The sequence below is a fragment of the Thermobia domestica genome, chromosome 3 (assembly GCF_964235325.1).
Source record: "Thermobia domestica chromosome 3, izTheDome1.hap1.1, whole genome shotgun sequence".
Classification (NCBI taxonomy): Eukaryota; Metazoa; Arthropoda; class Insecta; order Zygentoma; family Lepismatidae; genus Thermobia; species Thermobia domestica.
In genome coordinates this window covers 235,502,789-235,524,389 of record NC_137456.1, presented here as the reverse complement: position 1 = coordinate 235,524,389, position 21,601 = coordinate 235,502,789, and the positions used below count along the sequence as shown (strand labels likewise).

Below are 21,601 nucleotides of genomic sequence, written 5' to 3'. Positions count from 1 at the left end.
TTGCTTAATTAGTTATTCTTTTTCATATTCACACTTCGAAAGGCTTAATTTGAAACTTGTTATTTGTGCAAGGGCATCTCAGCAGCTTACACTGATAATGTACTGTACTATTACTATGATATGTCTTTAAGGTTGCCCACGAGATGAGAAGTACATACCTTTTTAAATGCGTTTGAAATGAAATGAAATGAAATGAACATTTTGTGATGAGAAATGAATGAAATGGTGGAATGAAGAAAGTGAGAGGAAACAGGAGAACGCCGAGGAAACCCACGCACACGATGTTTGTATACCACAAAGTTCACTTGGCGTGAACTGGGAAGGAACCAAGGACCCTATGCACCAGAGGTGAACGCTCTACCACTGAGCTTCCACGGCTCCTAAATTCGGTTTGATTTGAGTTTAGCGTCCCTCTCATCAGCGAGGTTATATGAGACATGGACTTACAGCTTAACTAGGGATCCGAATCATATGAGTTCCAGCCTGAAATCGAACCTGAGTCTGTCATGCGAAAGGCGCATGCGCTAACCACTTAGCAACGAGGGAACTCTTCTTAAAATTCGAGACAAGATGAAAAACATTACAATTCTCTTCTCGTTTTCGAGGTGTAACCAGAATTTTCACGAGTCTCCTAGGTCACCCAAGTCTTACGTTAGATTTCAAACACTCTTTTGTTAATTAAATCATAGTATAAAAACTATAAATAGATAAACTGATTGTACGAACACAATAAAGTACATTTATTAACGTTTAAAGACACACAAGTTATTACATAATCCCAACAATAAATAGGGCCTATGGTTTAAGTGTTGTTATATCATACTCTTCGGGATAAGGATGGATTCTGATCACCTCAGAATGAAATTAACAAAGAAAGCATACATTTTGTACATACAAAATAATATGAGAAAGTTGTTAGGTTCAAAATTTACCTGACGAGACGAGAACACCTTATTTCTTGTCTTGTCTCGTTTTATGGTTAGCACTATATCTCCTTCAACACATCGGAAGAACTTCAAAGTAAATCAAAAACATAGATATAAGTTGAAATGTGTTCTATATTGAATCTTTCATATAAGGAATATAAATAATTTTAAATCTATATTTTACAATGATATATTATCTATAATTTGCAAAGAACCTTGAAATTTCAACTTGTAACTTCGTGCGCTGTCTATCGACCGTACTTCTAACAACAGAATTTCACAAAATTAATATTGTTTTGACAAAAGTATCTGGAAATCTACTCGGTTTACTACTATAAATGCTTTATGGTGGCTCTCTGGTAGAGCACTCACTTCTTCTGCAAAGGATCTCTGGATTGATCCCAGGCTATGTAAGTTTGTAGCAGACAACATTCTGTCCGTCGATTTTCTTCAGCTTCCCCCGTTTTCTCCCATATTACATTTCACAAAACTTATCATAATCGTTCATTTTCATTCATCCTCCTTTTGCCTGCAGGAATAACTTTGTTCGTGGTTCGTGCATTTGAATATTTCATCCTATTTCCATTAATTTAATAAAATTCACACCGTTACTATCCATTAAGTCCGATCAAACTATTTTTAGTGAAATTATGTTCTTTAGTACATCGATTTCCGACGCCGTTATTTTTCGCTTTCTAGACTGGACTTTTATACTTCAATTTAAGTATTTTCCCGATTGCCTTACGATGGTGGGCTAATATCAGAAATGGTAACCTTATCTAGCGGTGCACACGAAAGTTCATCATGGAAGGGGTTCAAGTTCCCAAATTAATATGATTTCGGTATGATTGCAAGTGTTATAGATATACAGGTATTAATATAATAAATGTTTATTTCTGCAGAAATCTTGTTCAAAACCTCAGGCAAGAGTCGAATCAAAAGGGGAGTTAAAGCCTCGAAATCCTCCTTTGATATGCTACTGACCTCATGAAGAATTGAATTTGGAATCTTGAGCACTAAAGGTAAGAAGGTTAGCAATTTGAATGCGCCGGATCACGAACTCACTAGTTTTTGCTATTCAAAATTTATTGTAGATCCCTGCTTCTATTCCTGCTCAAGTGGAGGACAAGTATGTGCATTTCTCTTGCACTTTTTCTTTATATGTGTTTGTTCTAAATAGCGATTACAATTTTTTTCTTGTAAAAAGTGACTAAGTCAAAATCACAATTTTGATGACCCGCAATCAAATGTGTTCACACTATGATATTTTTTAAGCTTGTCAACACCTACCATCATCCTCAACTTGACCAATGTCGGAGGATGAGTTTCTTTTATCTTTTTAGGAAAGAAGAATCAAATCAAGATGGCAGTGAGTGAAGTTTCATAAAGAATTCGTTTTGTTACTTTTCTCTTCCGACGTAGTTCAATGTACCTTCCAAAGAGGTTCTTGAAACCTTGTTTGATACGTAAAATCATTATTTAACAGACCTCCTATGCATCACCAGTCAAAATATATGGCGTATATATATATATATATATATATATATATATATATATATATATATATATATATATATATATATATATATATATATATATATATATATATATATATATATATATATATACACAATTTCACAAAGCTTCCGCCAGTTTGCGGTTTCTGACGAAGTACGTGAGAGGTATAACTTACCTCTGAAAGAAAGCACCTCTTGTGTTGGCCTATCTGCTTCGTTACGCTTGTTGAAAAGGTAACTACCAAGGGGGTAGAAGATTTTTCAGTACCCAGGTAAAAGAAAGAGTATTCAGCGGTAAATGTATTTTCTACTGTGAAGCCCACCCATTTCACCTTGTCTACGTATTGAGAAGAAGAGAAGCAAAAGAGCATCTGTGCCAAAATTCGGTCTCACCCTCTGCGGTGGTGTCAGCAGGAGGTTCTTTTGGAAGTCAGACTCCGAGTAAGTAGGCTTAAAGACAAGAAGATTATCCACCGAAAGCTTTTCAGAACTACTAAACACCAACTCCCATGTTGTTGACTGTGAGTGAGCATCATCCTTAGGACAGTAGTATAGCTGTGATCTCTTTGCACCTGACAGCTGTCATGGATTCCATTGAGAAAAACATTGATCCCAAACAGGGCAGAGAGAGCTGTTTAGATGGAAGCCTATTTGTGTTGTAAAGGAATACCTGACAAGTTGACGTAAGTTTCAGTCGAGGCACACACGCGAAATAAATCTTCCCTCCGTATTACGTAGTTATTACAAAAGTCCAGTGGGAATAACACACTAGGTGGTGTACTTTTCTTCCACTTCGGAGGTTTTGGGTTGAATTTTTGTTGCAGAATATTTTGTAGTTTGTTTGAAATAACAAAGTAACTTCGGTGAGGGCGTTCAAAAGTAACCCGAAGACTTCCGAAGCCTGGGACAATTAAAAATAATAATAATTTCGTTTTATAATTTGAAACTACAATGAACTATGAAATTGTAGTAGTTCAATATCCTAACTGGAAGTCATGTTACGTTATTGCAAATGAAATGTCCACCCGAGATGCGTCAGGCGCCATCTGCAAACACACACTTTTGTTATCGTTCAGCCATTCTGCGTGCCCAGCCGTTAGGGAAGTTGTGCCTCGCCAAGAACTGATCAAGATACAGGAAGAGATTGTTGTCTGTGAGGGAAATGACAGGAGAATAAGGTGAGTGGCAAAGAGTTTCACTCTGCAACTTACGGAGACAACGTGCGTACATGTGGGCGTTCATTGTCGTGCAATATGGAGGACAGTATGTCTGTGGGCCACGACTGGATTCTTGCGTACAACTTTGCGGATCATTACATAGAATTCAACACTGCAACGATTTGCATAGACAATTCAATCTCGCTTAAGAAAGACATGATGGACCACTCCTACCATAGACAACCACACCAGCAACAAAACCTTCTGTGAGTGGAGAAGTGGTTTAGGAAATCACTCTGGACGTTGATCAGTTGATCACAATCCAACCATTGTACTGATCGTTTACTATTATCATAACATATTATATATACTCTCTCTCTCTCTCTCTCTCTCTCTCTCTCTCTCTCTCTCTCTCTCTCTATATATATATATATATATATATATATATATATATATATATATATATATATATATATATATATATATATATATATATATATATATATATATATATCTGAAGTGACATTTGATTCAGGGTTTTTACCCTGGGTTATTCATTACACTCAGATGGTAATTCATGTTGGTCCATGTCAACTCTTGTTGGTCGAATGTGGCACCCACGAGTCAAAGTTTTTAACCGTCCCTACGGCACTGAGAAACCAAATGACAATCGTATAGTGTATACCTAACTGGTCTGAAATATCACGAAGCAGAATCCGAGGGTCTTTTACACAGTGTTCCAGAGGAGCTTATCTCAACATGATGTTGGTCGATACTCACGGGGATTATTTTGCAATATTGTGTAACCAGAACGGAATTTAATAAACCAATGACGAATCGTGCATTTATTTGCTATTTATGGCTTAAATGGATTATTATTATTATTATTATTATTATTATTATTATTATTATTATTATTATTACGGTATTATTTGCGGTTGGCAGTGGATAATGTCCTAGTTTGAATTTGTAAAGAAAAAAAAATCAATCGTAATTGTGTGTTCTCCTTGTGCACTTTCATACGATTCTGTTTAACAACTTACTGCCTGCTGACTGACTGCGTATCAATATGTTTGCTTCATATGTATTAAGTTTGTGACATTAGACACTGTGACTTTAGTCCTTCCTGTGTTGTGTTGCTGGGGTGATTTTCTTACCAGAAGTCAAAGTGGACAGTTCGTTCGCACTACTCTCATAGATTAATTAGTTCCAGACACAATAGGTTGAGAAGGAAAGGAGAAATGTAACCTACTCTTGGGATGAGTCCATATTAAGAAACAATTTCTTAGTAACTGTTACCGCTTTTGCTCTCTGAAAATTCAATACTAGAAGCAGTAGTGAAAGACTTCTATCATTTCCGGTTTGTATAGAAGCATAAGGAGGGAGATAGAACCTATTATGTGATTCTAAAGCTATATAAAAAGAAGCAATTTCTCGATATCTCTGATCGGTTTTGCTTCATGAGGATCAATATCGAAAGTTGAAGTTGTAGTGGCTTTCTACCCTTTCTGGTTTTGGTAGAGTAAGGGAGATATTTTTAAGATGCTGAATCCATATGAAAAAAAAAATCTTCTCGGTATTTTTATCGGTTTAGTTTTATTGCGACTAACAATAAAACCGGAAATAGTAGAATTCTACCACTTCTGGTTGAAATAGAGAAATAAGAACGCTAGGTTCCTTTCAGAGAACCATTTCTTGCTATGAGCTATTACCGATTTTGTTCTGATACCTTCCAACAGACAAGAGACTTACCGTACATAAGCATAGCGTACCTTGAGAGTGTAATAATAATAATAATAATAATAATAATAATAATAATAATAATAATAATAATAACAATAACAATAATAATAATAATAATAATAATAATAATAATAATAATAATAATAATAATAATAATAATAATAACTGATAAACGCTGAAAAGGAACACACATTAGAAGTCGTCAAATAGATATCAACTGCTAGAAGATGTTTGCTGCCATTTAATGACGAAATATGTAACTTATACTACTTTTGCTTCAAAAGTAGAAACACCTTTACCCGTGTATATATTGACGGATTGACTTAATTGGCCGGGATAATCACTCAAGCCATCTTGTAAAAAATAGAATTAAAAATAGCTTCTGTTTAACGGTAACGTAAGTCGCGTCAAGTTATCAATCCTGATCCGAGGTTTCTTTGAATATTTCTGAGCAAGTTCTTTTTTTTTTTTTTTTTTTTTTTTTTTTTTTTTACACGATGAGGTTGTTAGCCTTGGCCTGAAGCTTGAGGACCACCCCTTGTCATCTGCGACTGCTTATTCAATATATTCGCAGCTAACCTATATATCTAGAGGGTGTCCCGACAAAACGTACCAGCGACAAAACGTACCACTTGAATTTTCGCGACAAAACGTACCACTTTTGACGACCTGTCATAAATGACAACCTATCATGGATTAATTAAAGCATTTCTGATATTTATTCCACGACAAAACGTACCACTTATATAAATTACAACCTGTCATGGACTAATTAAAACATTTCGGATATTTAATCCGCGATAAAACGTACTACTTCATGTTAAGGAACCATTCCTCATGAACAGGTAAAACAACGGCAATATAAGGTTGAGGAGAACACACAGGTAATGTATCGAGTTGTCAAATTCATTGGTAAAAGAGGGCTCATTTACAGAGGAAATGTAGCAGCCTATAAATTGAAAGACACAGCTATAGATCATGGAAACTTTTTTTTGGATATTATTCTTTTCTTAAGCAAATTTGATCTTCCACTTAAAAGTAATTTAGATAAGGGCACCGAGAAGAGTCATATACGAGGCATTAAGCAGGATAGTGGTCGCATAACTTTTACTAAACACGGTGAATTATGTTTTGAATATTATCAGCACACTTATCAGAGAAGATATTTCGAAAGAAGTCTCTCAAGCTTCAATATTTTCTGTTCTATTAGACACTACTCAAGATATAGTAGTTTCAGGCCAGCGCTCTGTTGTCTTACGGTATGCTGTTAAAATGGTTGTTAAACAAAGTATTGCTGTCACTGTAAAATGCATATCTACCACAGACCAGTGTCTTTGCGGTTTACTGCTGGATATTCTGCAGAAGTTGAACCTTGATATTAAGAAGTGTATTTGAAATTCAACCGATGGCTCAAGTAACATGCAAGGACAATATTCGGATTTTTTCAATTCACCTATGATCGGTTATACGTGTGATTCAGTTGATTTTGAGTTTAACGGCCCTTTTAGCAGCGAGGCTATATGAGACGGGACATATTGATTTATGGGAAATCCGAAGCACATGAGTTCCCGCCGGGAATCGAACCCAGGTCTCCCACGACAAAGGCGCATACGCTAACCGCTTAACTACTAAGAAACTCAGTTACACGTGTGGTGTTACGCTCATATACTCAATCATGTCATATGTGATCTGACAAAAAATTGCATTGATTTTGTGTCGTTGTTCTGCTGAATGACTGTGCGATATTTATGCGTGAGTCTTATCAGCGAATGTACATTTGGAAGATCAAATGTTAACAAAGGCGTCTTACAGTTATTGCGGAAACAAGATGGTAGAAAACACACTGTTTTTTAGAAAAAGGTTGGTCAGTTTTCGAACCCAAAAAGTGCTTTGTATATAGAGTTGACCATAACAATTAAGAAAATTGCTTCTACAGAAAATATCAAACCAAATGCTAGGTGTAAAGCGAAAGGATATATAAAAGATCTTCTCAAGTTCAAAACAATTCGGACAATAGAAATGTTCTTTAAGATATTTCAAGTGACGACCTCTCTGTCAAACTATCTCCAAATAGAGGGTGCTGCTAATGTAGTCCTATCGGATGGTGCAGAGTACTCTGTTCCAACTGAAAGAATAGAGAGATTATTTTGAATCCGTTAAGAATGCAGCATTAAGCTTTGCAGAATGGGCCAGTAACAAATTTGAAGAACGTGATTTCTTTTTTTCTATTGACTTGTCGACAATTCGCCTTCAGAGATGGACAAAGATTTTTCCTGTGAATATAAAGATGAAGCTGCTTCTATCCAATGACCAGGTACTGCATCGAAACATTCAACACAATATTGGACATGGTCGTTTTGAGTATTTTTTCAAGATTCAAGAAGCAATCTCCTTTATGGATTATTTGGACCCTAGACACTTCAACCAAGTAACAAAACTTCCAGGCGTGCCTTTCGATAAACTTCCATATTTTCTGAAAAACTTCAGTTAAGAAGTTTCCAAGGATACTATAAATGTATTCTCTTGGACTTTTGAAGGACGTGGAATCCTTGAAAGTCAGTCTTGATAACGAGCACAACCGAGGAAAAATAACTGTGCTGATGGTGCAAGTGATTCAGAATTAGGAGAAAATACATTTATTTACAAGGAAAGCAAATGCAAAACATGTTGCAGAATTGTCCAATGTGCTGCTCTTTAATTTTGCAGAATCGTAATTTGTGCAGTAACACTTATCCAGATTTCCAGCATACAAATTTTTATTGACTTTGCCCGTAACTCAGGTAACATGTGAAAGAAATTTTTCAAAATTGAAATAAACTGAAATACATTAAAAATAGGCTAACGAATACCATGTCTCAGGAACATTTGAAAACATTTTGTTGATGTCTATTGAAAAAGATTTATTAAAAAAATATTTCGAATGCAAAAGTGATAGATACAATAGCATCAAAAACTAGTACACTAAAACATCTGGTAATTTTGTAATATAGTATACGTTCTCCTTGAACTTCATATAATATTTTGAACAATTCGGAATAATATACTGATGAAAGAATATCAGGTTTTAATTGTCAATTGTTAATACTATTGACTTCCTGTAAAATGAAAACTATGCAAATGATTTGTGACATTGAGATGCTGTTGGCCCTTGTGGGAGAAAGCACCCGCGCCCCTCTAATAATGCCTATCCGTCTCTGGTCCAAAGCCTGAATAAAGTGTGATGGAAATCAGCAAATATTCAAATATTGCATATGCAAGATTCTTGCTGGTCTTGGTCTGGCGAGAATCTTGCAGGCATGGTCGTAGTCTTAGTCTTAGTCTTGGTCTTGCATCGGTACTTTTCTCACCACCAATCTGTTCAACTTTTAACCTTATTTTGGCCGATATATATATATATACTTATATGCTGTCCTATCAAGTGGTACGTTTTGTCGCCTGACATTATTTGATGGCTGATTGGAAGACTCTTCGCAAGTAGCCCTGCAGGCAAGTGGTACGTTTTGTCGCTTGTCATTATTTAAAGTGTTTTTAGAAAACCCTTCACAAGCAGCCCTCAGGGTAAATGGTACGTTTTGTCGATGGTACGTTTTGTCGCTAGTACGTTTTGTCGCGTATTCTATCTAGAGACCTTCCGCTCGATCCAAACATCCAAACATGAGAACGCACCATGCCGTGGTGATAGCAACCTACATTACACGGGACTTTAGTATTCGAACTTTCAAATATAAAATTATTTTAATTTTGACAGGACACAAATAAATTGTCGATGAGTTAGTGACTTTGACATAAGCTCTGAAAAATCCAAATGTATTCTCATCTGGTTACAGAATAATTATACGAAATCATCGGTAGTGTGATACTCTCTAGCTCAGCGTTTCCCAACCTTTTTCAACTTGCGGCACACTACGGGTGTAACTTAAATTCTCGCGGCACACTCATAGATATTATTATTATTATTAGTAGTAGTAGTAGTAAATAGAAAATACCGTCGTAATTTTTTCTGTGATCACTGACCACCTTTTCACAGAGAAAAAAGCTCGATCACTGGTTTTCCTCCATCGTAAATCATTATACTTATTTTTCATTCTAATTCAAAAATAGAAAACAATTCCAATGAAATATAGGACTCAGGCTTTTAAAAATAAACTTACTTTTTGAAGACTATCCAACCTTTAACTAAGGAAGATCACTAAATAACAAACGAACAAACAAATCATTTGTACTTTTAAAACAGATGGAGGTAATTTGTATGAGTGTTTGCTTTGTCGAAAAGGTAGAATGAGATTTTAAAATTTCAAGTTACGAAATAACCTGTAACAATAAAGAAGCAATAATGGTCATAACAACGATAATAAATACTTTTTTTGAACATTAAAAATGTACAGACAAGTAACACAGTGTGAAACTTATAATTTATTAACATGGTTAATATACGTCACAATTTTTAAATATTAATAAAATTCTGTTTTCGAAATACAGTCTGTGTAGTAGTAATGTATGTATATACATTAATATATTACAATTACAGTATTTTTTTCCATTGTACAGGTTCATAGTAATGTGAAACAAAAATACAAATTTTTCCTATCTTGTAATTTGGTTGCTATATAATTAATAATTTTGTTTTCATTTCCTCGCGGCACACCAGCAGCCCATTCGCGGCACACCAGTGTGCCGCGGCACACCGGTTGGGAAATGCTGCTCTAGCTTCAAAAACGTTTAAAAAACATGAATTTTACCTTCATAATGATTTGAAAGACTTAGCATTTCCATTTTTCCTATTTTTTAAAAAAATGCATAATTTGTATTCATTTATAATATATTTTTAAAGTTGTAATGCTTTATTTTGTAGGTTTTCAATGTTTTCCTTTCTAACCCTAATTCTTTTTTTTTTTTTAATTTTCTATAATCTGAAACAACAGAAGAAAAGAATACAAGGAAGTATTGCGTAAAACAGGAAGTAATAGTATCGCAATGTACACCACATGAAGAAGTTTGGTTTCGTTTTTGGTAAACCTAACCTCTTAACGAGCTAAATTTTACCAACCCTAGGCTTAAATTAAGCCTAGCTTACCTACGTCAAATTAAATGAAGCAGGGTTTATACTTTAAGAGGAATAAATACTTGGAAACATATAATACGTGGCATTGAACTTGCTGGTTCCATAGTCCATAGGGTTAGTTAATATTCTATTTGTAATTCGAATGTTGAAAACATAGCGTACTTCAAATTGTCTAGTTGTTTGAATATTTTAATCAAATAAACGAACAATTATTCAAAGAAGAAGCAAAACATTTGATTAATTATTTGCCAATACGAATTTTTGCAAAACTAACTTATCTATAATTTGCAGGTAACCATTAACTCTGCCAATAGTATTTTCAACATAGATAGCATTAGTAGAAGTGACTGCGTAACACAATAAATCGTTAGCAAATGAAAGGTTAATTTCGATAAGACCTAAGTAACAAATTTTAAATTTTGGCATAGATTTTTCTTTTTGATTTTCGTGCCATGTGTTACTGATTATAGACTATTCTGTAATTTAGATTGTCTATGGAATTCCAATATAATAATTTAAATTACTATGGACTGTAAAACATGATACGGAAACCAAGGAGAAAAAGAACCTCTCCTGTAAAATTTCTAGTTTACATGATCCCTTTAAAGATATAAAATACTATGTATATAGTAAATATAGCATTAAAAGCCTACTATATTATATAAATACTTTTTCATTAAAAATCACAAGGGGGTATTTTTTTCTTGGGAGTGAGTTTGCCCGGATTCTTCTCTCAAAAGGAGGGTGACGGTGGCTCAATAGTAGAGCGCTTAACCTCTGGCGCGTGGATTCCTGATTCGATAATTTGCCAAGGAAGTTTGTGGTGGATAACATGGTGCTCATGGATTTTCTCAGAGCACTACTCCGTCTCCCTTAGCCTAATGGGTATAATCGTGGGACGTTAAACTGAAAGATTTAATTTTTTCTAAAAAAATGACTCCTAGGCAATTTTATTCATTTATCATAAATAAATGTCCCATAATATAATCACATTATTTCATTCCAAGATTCAGAAAGGGTAGTTTAATTTCGAACATAAGCTTTTTTTTTCTGGGGTGGGGGGCAATTTGCTCAAAAATTATTCAGTTGATTTGGTTTTGCTTTAGTAATAAATACTTAATTTACGATTCTATAATAGGAATAAATAATTTTATATTTTATATGATTTTTTTTTTAACGGACGATTTTCTCAGGAACATCTTAGGCAATTTTGTTCATAACTTCATACATAAATATTTCGGTAACAATCCTAAAGAATTACATGAATAATTTCTCATGAAAACATCCACAAGGGGTAGTTTGCTGTTGAAGATGTTTCCTTCGATACAATTTTCCGTAAGTGCCTATTAGGCCTATAATTATGTTCATATTTCATAAATAAACGGGTAAAAGCTATAGAATGATAAATGATTCAATTTAAGAGTTGTAACACACATATATAATTAAATATTGCGGTCCCAGTTCGATTAAGATTACTTTAATATTCGCCAAAACTTATCACAATAGTTATTTCAATAAATTAAACTATTTTTTTACTTTTAAACTTTGTAATACTTATCATTCATTTTGCAGAAATTAAAAATACACTTCAATCACTTATGGCTTCCTCACTTATTATATCTTTAGCAGCATATATAAAACAAGTTTAAACAAGTCTGTCCACAAGATTTGTTATCATAAGGTACCGGACTATTGTCCAAGTTGTCCTAAAACTAAATATACATAAACATTACCGTTGCAGAATTGAGGGAAACAAAAGTTTAGTACAGTGGCCGATACTTTATTTTAAATGGAAGTCAGATTATATGAGTTTATCCAAGTGCAGTAACGTACCGGTACGTAATTTTAAAAATACCTCGTATCATGTAATATTTTAATTCATGCAAGGAGCCGTTTTACTGGTAATTTTTATCATGTTAAATGTTAATAATCTCTGAATACAGAGAACCAGATACGAAAACCGGCAACCGCATGTGATGTAAAAATAATTTTAAAGCTTTTACTTTATCTGTTCAAAGTCCCCCCCCCCCAAAAAAAAGTTATGCGTATTGAACTGAGGCGGAGGGATGAAAGTAGGGAGGAAAATAAAAGGAAGATCTCCCATTGGCTGACGAGATTCAAAGTGACGTTCTGATGGTGAAGAAATGAGTATCTTGTCATAGTGGAACGCGAAATCTTGTTTGGTCATCGCTGTTGACTGGCATTGGAGCATGTTTTTCTCTTCTTCCTCTTTCTGCTTTTTTTCTTTTTTTTTATTATAATAATACCCAGCTGCAACTGTACCACGTGATTTGAAGACATTCAATGTCGGTCCCTATCCTTTCAGTTATTCATAAGTCTTTTCACTGGCTTCCCACTATCAATAGCGGACACGTTTAATTATGTTGATAATCGGAAGCCGGCAAAACAGGGCCTATTGACCTAAGGAGAGGGTTTTTAACCCTCCTGAATTCTTTCTTAAAACACACACACACACACACACATGCATACATATACAAACTCTGAGGACGGGTTCTCAGCACGGAAGAGCGGGGGATCTGTCGCGTGCCTCTTTGCTACAACGGCGAAGCACCGCCTCTAAACTCATCCAGATGACCAATTGCAATCTAGAACTCTCCCACTGTTGTCGGATTTTGGCTTATCAACTGGGGCGTCTCTGTTACCTGAAACAATATTGTTCATTGTTTTCTCCGTTATGACTGAACAGGAAGTTCTTATGATACTTGTGGATTCAGCAGCAACAGGCAACACCGCGCCAAGCAAAGTTAAATGGTTCAGTGCTTTTGAATAACACAAAGAACTACGTTTAGGAGAGTTTATGCAAATTAGCACGGAACCTCCATAAATACATAGTACACAGACAGGAGGTAATGTTTGCACGGGGGGGAGAGGAGGGGGTATGCATGTGTGGATGTTTTTGCGAAACTAAGGCAAGCTTGTTCGTTACTGTTTATCGCCGTTACTATGGAAACGTATTCCTGAAGAACGAATGGGAATTGGCCTCAGGGTTGTAGCGCTACGAATTAAAAACCTTCGTCAATTGATCATCCGGAGGAAGCGTTGACGAGAGCGGTGGTGGTGGGGTTATAATGGAGCGACAGGCAGGGGGATGTTTTGTCCCCCTCAACAATGAATGTGGATGATGGAAAGCACTCCTGAAGTTCAGTCGGTTGTGGGACATCTAAGAGGGATCATCGGGGGTTTTCCGGGTCGAATGATTTTGTCGCTCGTCTTTTTCGCATAATACGGGTAGCTCGGCGGACGGACAGGTGGAGTAAATACAGCTGGAAAACACCGTAGTTTCTTTAGTGGTGGCAGTTGTGGTGTAGGTGATGAGTAGTGACATCTAGAAGAGACCACGAGGATGTCAAGGTCTTTTCTGGTGGATTCCCTGATCACGCGCAAGAACTCCGACATCAGAAGATCCAGCAGTCCCCCGGCTCGATCAGCTGTGACTGCTGGTTTTCCATGTGCCACTGATCATCCAGCGCTACCTTATTTATTTCCTTTTGGACCAAGACCTCCACACGCATTCCCAGAGACAACTGGAGCACCTTGTTACCCCCGCAAACACACTGATTTACTGAGTTTATACAACTGCCCTTTATGCGTATCATTTAGGACACCTGTGATTACGTCTCAACATGCGATTCTCAGCCCCCAGCAAACCACGGCAACGGTAACGCCAGTGATCAAACCAATTCCTGTGACTACTTCAAGTACTCTTAGGCAGCATCTTGCATTGGCGTCGCATGGCGTCGTGCCGTCTGTTGCTTCCAAAGAATCAGCATCTTCTTCGCCTTCGCCCGACACTTCCCACTTCCTTCAACAAAGAGGATCGAATTTAGGAATATCGAAAGGTATGGTATGAATTTATTATTAAATTAAACAGTATATTATGTATAGTACTTTAAATTTTGCTATGCTCAAAACATTACATCCTTTGATCAGGGGCGTCATTTACAGGTGAAGGGGCAATTGGTCTCTGACTTTGATATATACACTTTTAGTCAACAGTATAATAATATATCAATGTAAAACGTAAAACTCTAATAGCAAAGTTGATCTTAATAATACCAAGAAATAATAAACTGAAATATGTGTTCAACTTCTTATTTAACTTATAATTATTTTCTAAAATTAGATATTACTCCTTCAGTAGGTCTATTATTCTTCCCTCTGGAAAGACATTTTAGGAAGTCACTGTGACGAAAGTAGTGCTGCTTATGAAAGCATATTTGGAATTATCTCGAAAAGATGTCGTAAGAATGCTGTCTCGTCTCAAAAACTATATATGTTCCTATTAGAAACGCTTTGTCTCGTCTCGTATCTTGTCATGATAATTCTGTCTCGTCTCGTCTCGTCTCGACTTGTAGGCAACAGCAGCTGGAGGGATATTAGTTCATGTGTGTCAGTACGGTTGATCATGAGACGAGACAGAATTCTCGCAATAGAAATAGTTACACTTTTCCGCGACAAGACACCATTTTCACGACACTGTTTCGATACGAGATAGTATCAACTGTTTCCTCGTACGCTACCCTAAGGATGTATAATGAAGCCATTATTACGGGGTTATTATATATGAAGTTTTCCTAATGCTCATTTTCCATTTAATTTCTTTATTTTAACAATTTCCAGTTTGCCACACTTTTTTGAATAACAGAGAAAGGAACTGGTCGCCCTAAGTATACTTTACTGTCCGATTGGTTCCATCTAGTTGTATTATAAAAGTGGAATAGTATGCATTCTCAAGCACATCAGTGAAACATAGTTATATAGGTATTATTCTTCTGTAATCCAATGTTTGCTAAACACTTCTCATTGCTTTTTCATTTCACACAGTTAATTTTTTCTATTTTTCTCAATATCCACGTTGCAAACAATTTCAGTCATTTTCCATGTTTTGTTCTGAAAGCATATGTCGAAAGAAATCCCATATGCTTTCAGAACAATGTCGTAACTTACAGGGGGAGGGGCAGGACAGCTAATTTCCTCTCATTTGAGCTCCTTGTTAATTTCAAGTGTCCAATGCAAGAAATTTCTAATTCTATATAATACTATACGAACATGAATTTATAAATAAAGCGTGGAATAAGTTCACCACATCCTTATAAGAAAGAAAACAAACAAACAAACAAAAAAAAAAAAAAAAAAACTATGTGAAGCATTAACATGATTAGGGCCTATTTCAGTAAATTGTCTTCAATAAGGATTCCCAGTAACAATATTATATTTCGTAAGACTTCAAATTATTTTAAAAATTGTCTTCACTTTAACTTGTGAAGCATGGAATTGGCCCACAATTCCATTTCGAAAAGAACTGAAAATAATTTAAGGTGCTGCTGCTGCTGCTGCCCCATCATATGAACAAAATATATTTCCCTAAAATTAAATATAAATGTAATATGGGTCATACTTAAAACACCAAATGGAGCCCCTAGAAGTAATAAAAATCTTTATTAAGATTTTAAATTCCACGGGAGGGCAATTTAATATTTTATATTTTTCTAGGGATCTAAAATTTATATTTCATGTTTTACTTGAGGATTCAAATTTCGTATTTTTCTAGGGGGCAACTTCACATTTTTCTAAAGGCCTAAATATTATTTCTTTTGAAAAATTAAGTTACAAGCTACAGGCGCTGCTAGGACAGTCATATTTTAAAAGACATTTAGGATTATTCTATTTGCTTTTTTTTATTTAAACTTTGATAATGCAAACAAGAAATAATAGGTGTTAAAGACTGAAAAGTTGTCTTTTTAGTAGCTGTGTACCGTAATCCAAAATTTTAGAAGTCACTTTGTGCGAAAAGCTCAGCATTTTGGAATCAGGATTTCTTCCAGAAAATTTTGTGAGTCGGGGACACTATTTGTTACTATTTGTTAAAGAACGTGCTTACAGAACGACAATATAATCTCAATTTATCTGAACTCGTCGGTGGGGTCGGGTGATAGTAAGACTCAAGAAGTAATGTTTTTTTACGAAGATTGTTTACAATGCTTTATAGAGAACTACATAGGTAGCGCTAATTACCCGCTTCAATGGGTTAAAATAAGAAAAATTATTTATGTGCCCTTAATCAATCACTTTTTACTATTACTGAAGCAGTTTCTGATATCAGTCATTTTCAATTATATATATTTCGATTATATATGAATTTGGATTTAAAAGGCATCAGATGTGTCACTCTGTTCTTCTCAGCGACTCCGAAAACTGTGGATTCGGCACTAATATCGGTAATTTTCGATCATTTTTATATATCTTCCCCTCCCCCTACTTTAAGTTGCACCGTCAAAGTGAAATGATAAAAAACTATCTCAGGCCCGATCATCTGAACAAAATATAAATCTATCCTCATCTATGTTGAAAATTTTTATCGAGATCGGTCGAATGGTTCAAAAGTTATTTAGTCACAAACATAGTCAATTTCACTTGTATTTATATAGATTACAATTTGATACAAAAAGGATCAAGTGTTAACACAGAATTTCAGTGTTCTTTTTTTTATTATTAGTATCTTCCTCAAAATCTTTACATCAATTGAAATTAATTGCTAATAAATGACAATTAGCAGTATACACCACGTGAAGGACTTTGGTTTGTTACATAATGTAATATAACTGAAGTCTGTTTTTTTAAAAATTTCCTCTTATCCTCCATCTTCCACTCAAAATCTTTAGTAAGGTGAATGAATATTTGAAAACATAAAGTTATTAGTTAAATAACACTTTCTGACCAGAGTAATACACTTATATATTAAAGCTAAAATAGCATATTTTCGGACAGGGTGGCTCAGTAGTAGAACGTTTAACTTTAGTGCGCGGGGTTCCTTGTTCGATTCCCGGCCAAGTAAGTTTGTGGTGGACAACATCGTGTCCGCATGTTTTCTAGGGGTACTCCCGTTTCCTCCCTCATTTTCATTCCACTGATTTTCCCATCATGATTCACTTGCCTTAATCATCCGTCTCCCTTAGCCGAAAGGGCATAATAGTGGGATGTTAAATTGAAGTATTTTATTTTATTGTTTAAAATAATGTGTTACAGTTCCAAACAACTGGACGTTGTCTTCCTCAGACACTCAATGAAAAACACATCTTAGAACACAGATAGATGTAATCAAAAATAAATGTTATGTATATCTGTGTTCCAAGGTGTGTTTTTCATTGAGTGTCTGAGGAAGACAACGTGAAGTTGTTTGAGACTGTAACATATTATTTTAGTTTTAATCAGGGTTGGAAAATGTACCGATTTTTGTGAAAACGCTCCGGACAGGTTCCTATCTTTAGGATGGATTATTGGTGCCTGAACCGGTTCAAAAGCCATCCCTGGTTTTAATAATAACCAGTGTGTGTACTCTGGTTAGAAAGCATTTAAAGTTTTTAGATTTGTTGTGTAGAACGTAATTTATGATAGTTTGATTTTAGCACTGTACTTCACAGGTAAATTAGTATTATGTATCCTGAGCATTGTACTAACCCGCTAATCTCAACAGTACTTCGGATCAGGCTCGGACTGGCCAGAACAGGAGGCCAGAAATCCCTGCCGGCAAGGTCGCTGATCCTGGGGGGCCAGGGGGGGCGGGTTTCTCAAAGCTCATGTGGGCCTCCTATTGAATTTATGAATATACAATATTTGGCATAATTTGAATGCAACTTGTCTTAAAATTCTCATATATATACCGGTACCTTCTGTATCTAAATGCCCCCCCCCCCAAATTTACAGAGAAATCGGCACCCTTGCCTGCCGGAGCCCTCTTCATATATAATAATGAATATTGAATAACATGGAAAGTAAGATAAAACATATCTGCTGTGTTGAAGTGGAGCATAGATACTCTTTGTAGTTTGTTCCGTTCCCAGAGTTTGGTGGGCCCCAGCATTGAATCTTGGGATCCCATTATTGAAATGAAACTAACAGTATTATAAAGTCCTGCTTGGGGCCCTTTGTTAGTGGCCTAGTAAGAATATATTTAGACAATATGAAGAACGGGCCTTCAGCATCGTATTGATTACATGTGTATTGGGGCCCCATGAATGCTCCTACATGCTACGTAGAAAGGGAAGATGGGGCCCTCAAAGTGAGTCTCCTGCCGGGGCCTTATACTCCCCAGTCCAAGACTGCTTCGGATAATCTATCAAGCAAGGACAATCTATCCATAATCACTTCCATAGGGATTCCATGGGAATCGTTTTTTGACTGTCTATATTTTGGGATCAATTGGATAGATCACCTCCTCCTAGCCTTTGACCTTCTTCACCCTCGTCAAAGTTGACGGTGATCTATCAAATAGTTTTTGAGATGTTATGTCTCCCGGACGGACAAACTGAGTAAATATGTGAAAAAGATTTTGGTAAACGAACTTCTTAAAAAGTAGTCAAAGTCCAGATTAAGAATTGATCATTTTCTGAAAAAAAAAAAAAAAAAGTCCAAGAGCTTACTAATTTTTAAATGCATAAAAAGATCCATTGACTTACGTCTTATTTTGCCTTTAAGAAATATAAAGCTGTCTGCTTTCAACAAATATCCAGTATTTAGGAAAAAAACCTTAGAATGTACTAAGGAAAGGAAACTAACTTGTAATATATAGTACAAATTTATGAACAAAAGTTTTTTGTGTTTATTTCAATACACTAATGAGATGTACCGGTACATTTGAAAACACTTGTTTTATCAGTGCCCTTTCTTGATTGCTAAGTCTACTGATAGCAATAGCCGAGTGGACTTGAGTTTCAAGTCGCAAGATGCAATCCATCGAGGGTTCGAGTCCCAGTGAAGAATATGGTGGATTTTAACTAGCTTCGAATTTTTCAGTTTGTGTCCCTGTTGGATTGGATTAAGTAGACTACAGTATATGATGAATTAAAGGACAATACAGAAGGAAGATTTCCGGGGACGAACTTTTGTTTTACTTTAAAAATTGCTAACACGCATGTTTTTTTTTAATACTGGTGGTCCTGGGTCTTATTCTCGGTGAGGGTATTTAAATTAAATACAAACATGAGTAGTGGTTTTGATCCAGATTTAAGTGGTACGCCTTGTCCTATATGGCATTGCAATCAATCAACTTACTTTGTGGTCCCTTGTCTTAAACACTAATTTGTCCTTTCCGTACACAGTGATATTCCCCATTTGATCATTTAACATTAAACTTTTTTTTTTTGTGGCGTGACGTCACACGCTGCACAAAATAATAGGCTTCTGAGAACAACAGCATGCAAGACAGATTGATGGTTACTTGGAGTCTAAAGCCCCTTTTTATCACTAAGGCGGAATCTACTGCTTCATGTAAGATCCGAACTACTACTACTCGAGTTTTTATTAGATACATGCACGGCATAGAGGATAAAATCGGGTAATACATGTCCATTATTGCTTATACTTTCGCAAATTACAAAAGTTTTTTTTCAACATGTCCATTACCTAGAAGTTTTTAATGTTACTAGGAATATAATTTTCAACGTTTGCATCCGTCATTCAGAATGAGAATTGTTGCTATTCTGAAGTTATATACTTATAATAGTGTTAAAACAGCAGCTTGAGAATTTCGAAGTGCCCGTTATTAAGAGATGTCCGTTACAAGTTTCATTGTATCTGGAAAATTCTGCATATCATGATTAAAAATAAATATCAGAAGACAGGTTATGATGAAGCAGTATTGAGCAGCCGAAGTGTCGGGGATACCGTGGAGGAAACAGTTGAATTCGTAATATGGGATCCAAGTATTAAAATTGGGGACCGCAGTGGCTCAGCGGTAGAGCGTTCACCTCTGGTGCATGTGGTCCTTGGTTCGATTCCAGCTCGCGCCAAGTGAACTTTGTAGTGGACAAACACTGTGTGCGTGGAATTCCTCGGGGTTCTCCCACTTTCTTCAATCCGCCATTTTTCCCTTTATTTCTCATCATCACTGTCTCCTTTAGCCTAGACGGCATAGCCGTGAGAAGTAAAACTTAAAGATTTCATTTCATTTCTTTTCAAGCATTAAAAAATAAATAAAGTAAGGAAAGTGGTTTTGTTACCGATTGCGAAAAAAATCCTTCATTGATTTGAAGAAACCTTAGGTTAACGTTTAATACCTTTGTTTCAACTATTTCCCCTTGATTGTTGTTCTGAATAGTAATTAGTGATTTCCTTTTCCAAATTTGACGAAGTCCAAACACGAATTTTGATGGCCAGTTATTTGAAAGTCAAAAGCTTACAAAGCTTAAAATGTTTTCATTGGTCAAGGTCGAATGTGTTCGGTTTGACCTCATAAGATAATATACTCTGTTCTGTGATTAAGTTTTGGTTTTCAGAGATTAAAAAAAAAAAAAAAAAAAAAAAAAAATCAAGGACGTGAAAAATTAGGTAAACAATACCTTCGATATGTGTATCACACAACGATATAATTAATGTATTGGATATTATGAATAATGAAGTAACATTCCATATTTTTAAATGATAATTTTCTTTCACAATTTTATCAAGCAAAAGCATTGATTTCTATTTTTAATGTGCCGAATCCAATATTACATTTATTTCAAGAGATAGTTGAGAAAAAAGTCATCTCTGGTAAAAAAAAATAAAAAAAATTAAAATGTTTTGTTCAAAAAATTGACAAACAAAATAAAACAAATTATAATAAGAAGTTTAAAAATGATTCTTTTAAGAAAATTACACTAAAAAATCTCTTTATGCATGACTTAAAAAATGAAACATGTCGAGCGCATTGATACACAGTCACTTGATAAATGCTTCAAATATGTAATACAGTAAAACCTGCCTTCAACGGACCCTTTATTAAACGGAAAACTGTCTTAAAGGGAAATATTTCATGGTCCCATGGATTTTGGAGTAAAAGACATGTAAAAGTCCCTTCATTAAGCGGAAACTGTGCTATGCGGACAACGGAAAGCAAAATAAACCTTTAAGGGAAAATTCTGAGTTTCAGACTACATCGTTTAGAAAATTTTTAAACATCCTGTGAGAGGGTAAACATATACTGTCTGCGATAAATACTTCATTCTTTTGTTAAATCTTTATGGGCAGTGTTGACGTTCGTCAATCACTACTCATATTCAGCTCCCACAATTTTTCGCTAGTCCTACGTAGCATGTCAGCTGTCAGTCTTCTTTGTAGGCGTACTTCTGTTCCGCTTGTGTAGCAACTAGCGACAGCCAACAAAAATGAGAAGAAAACTGACAAAACAAAGTTCTG

The 21,601-nt window shown here is 35.4% G+C and overlaps 1 protein-coding gene across 1 annotated transcript in view; it reads left to right on the top strand.

Annotated features, from left to right (window-relative positions):
• Window positions 1–13,282: 13,282 nt before the first annotated feature.
• Window positions 13,283–21,601, top strand: part of LOC145680978 (GS homeobox 1-like) — a 53,003-nt gene continuing 44,684 nt past the window's right edge. The window contains exon 1 of the mRNA XM_081752219.1: window positions 13,283–14,265. Coding sequence (XP_081608345.1) covers window positions 13,770–14,265 — 496 coding nt within the window. The 5' untranslated portion in view covers window positions 13,283–13,769. The remainder of the gene's footprint in view (window positions 14,266–21,601) is intronic.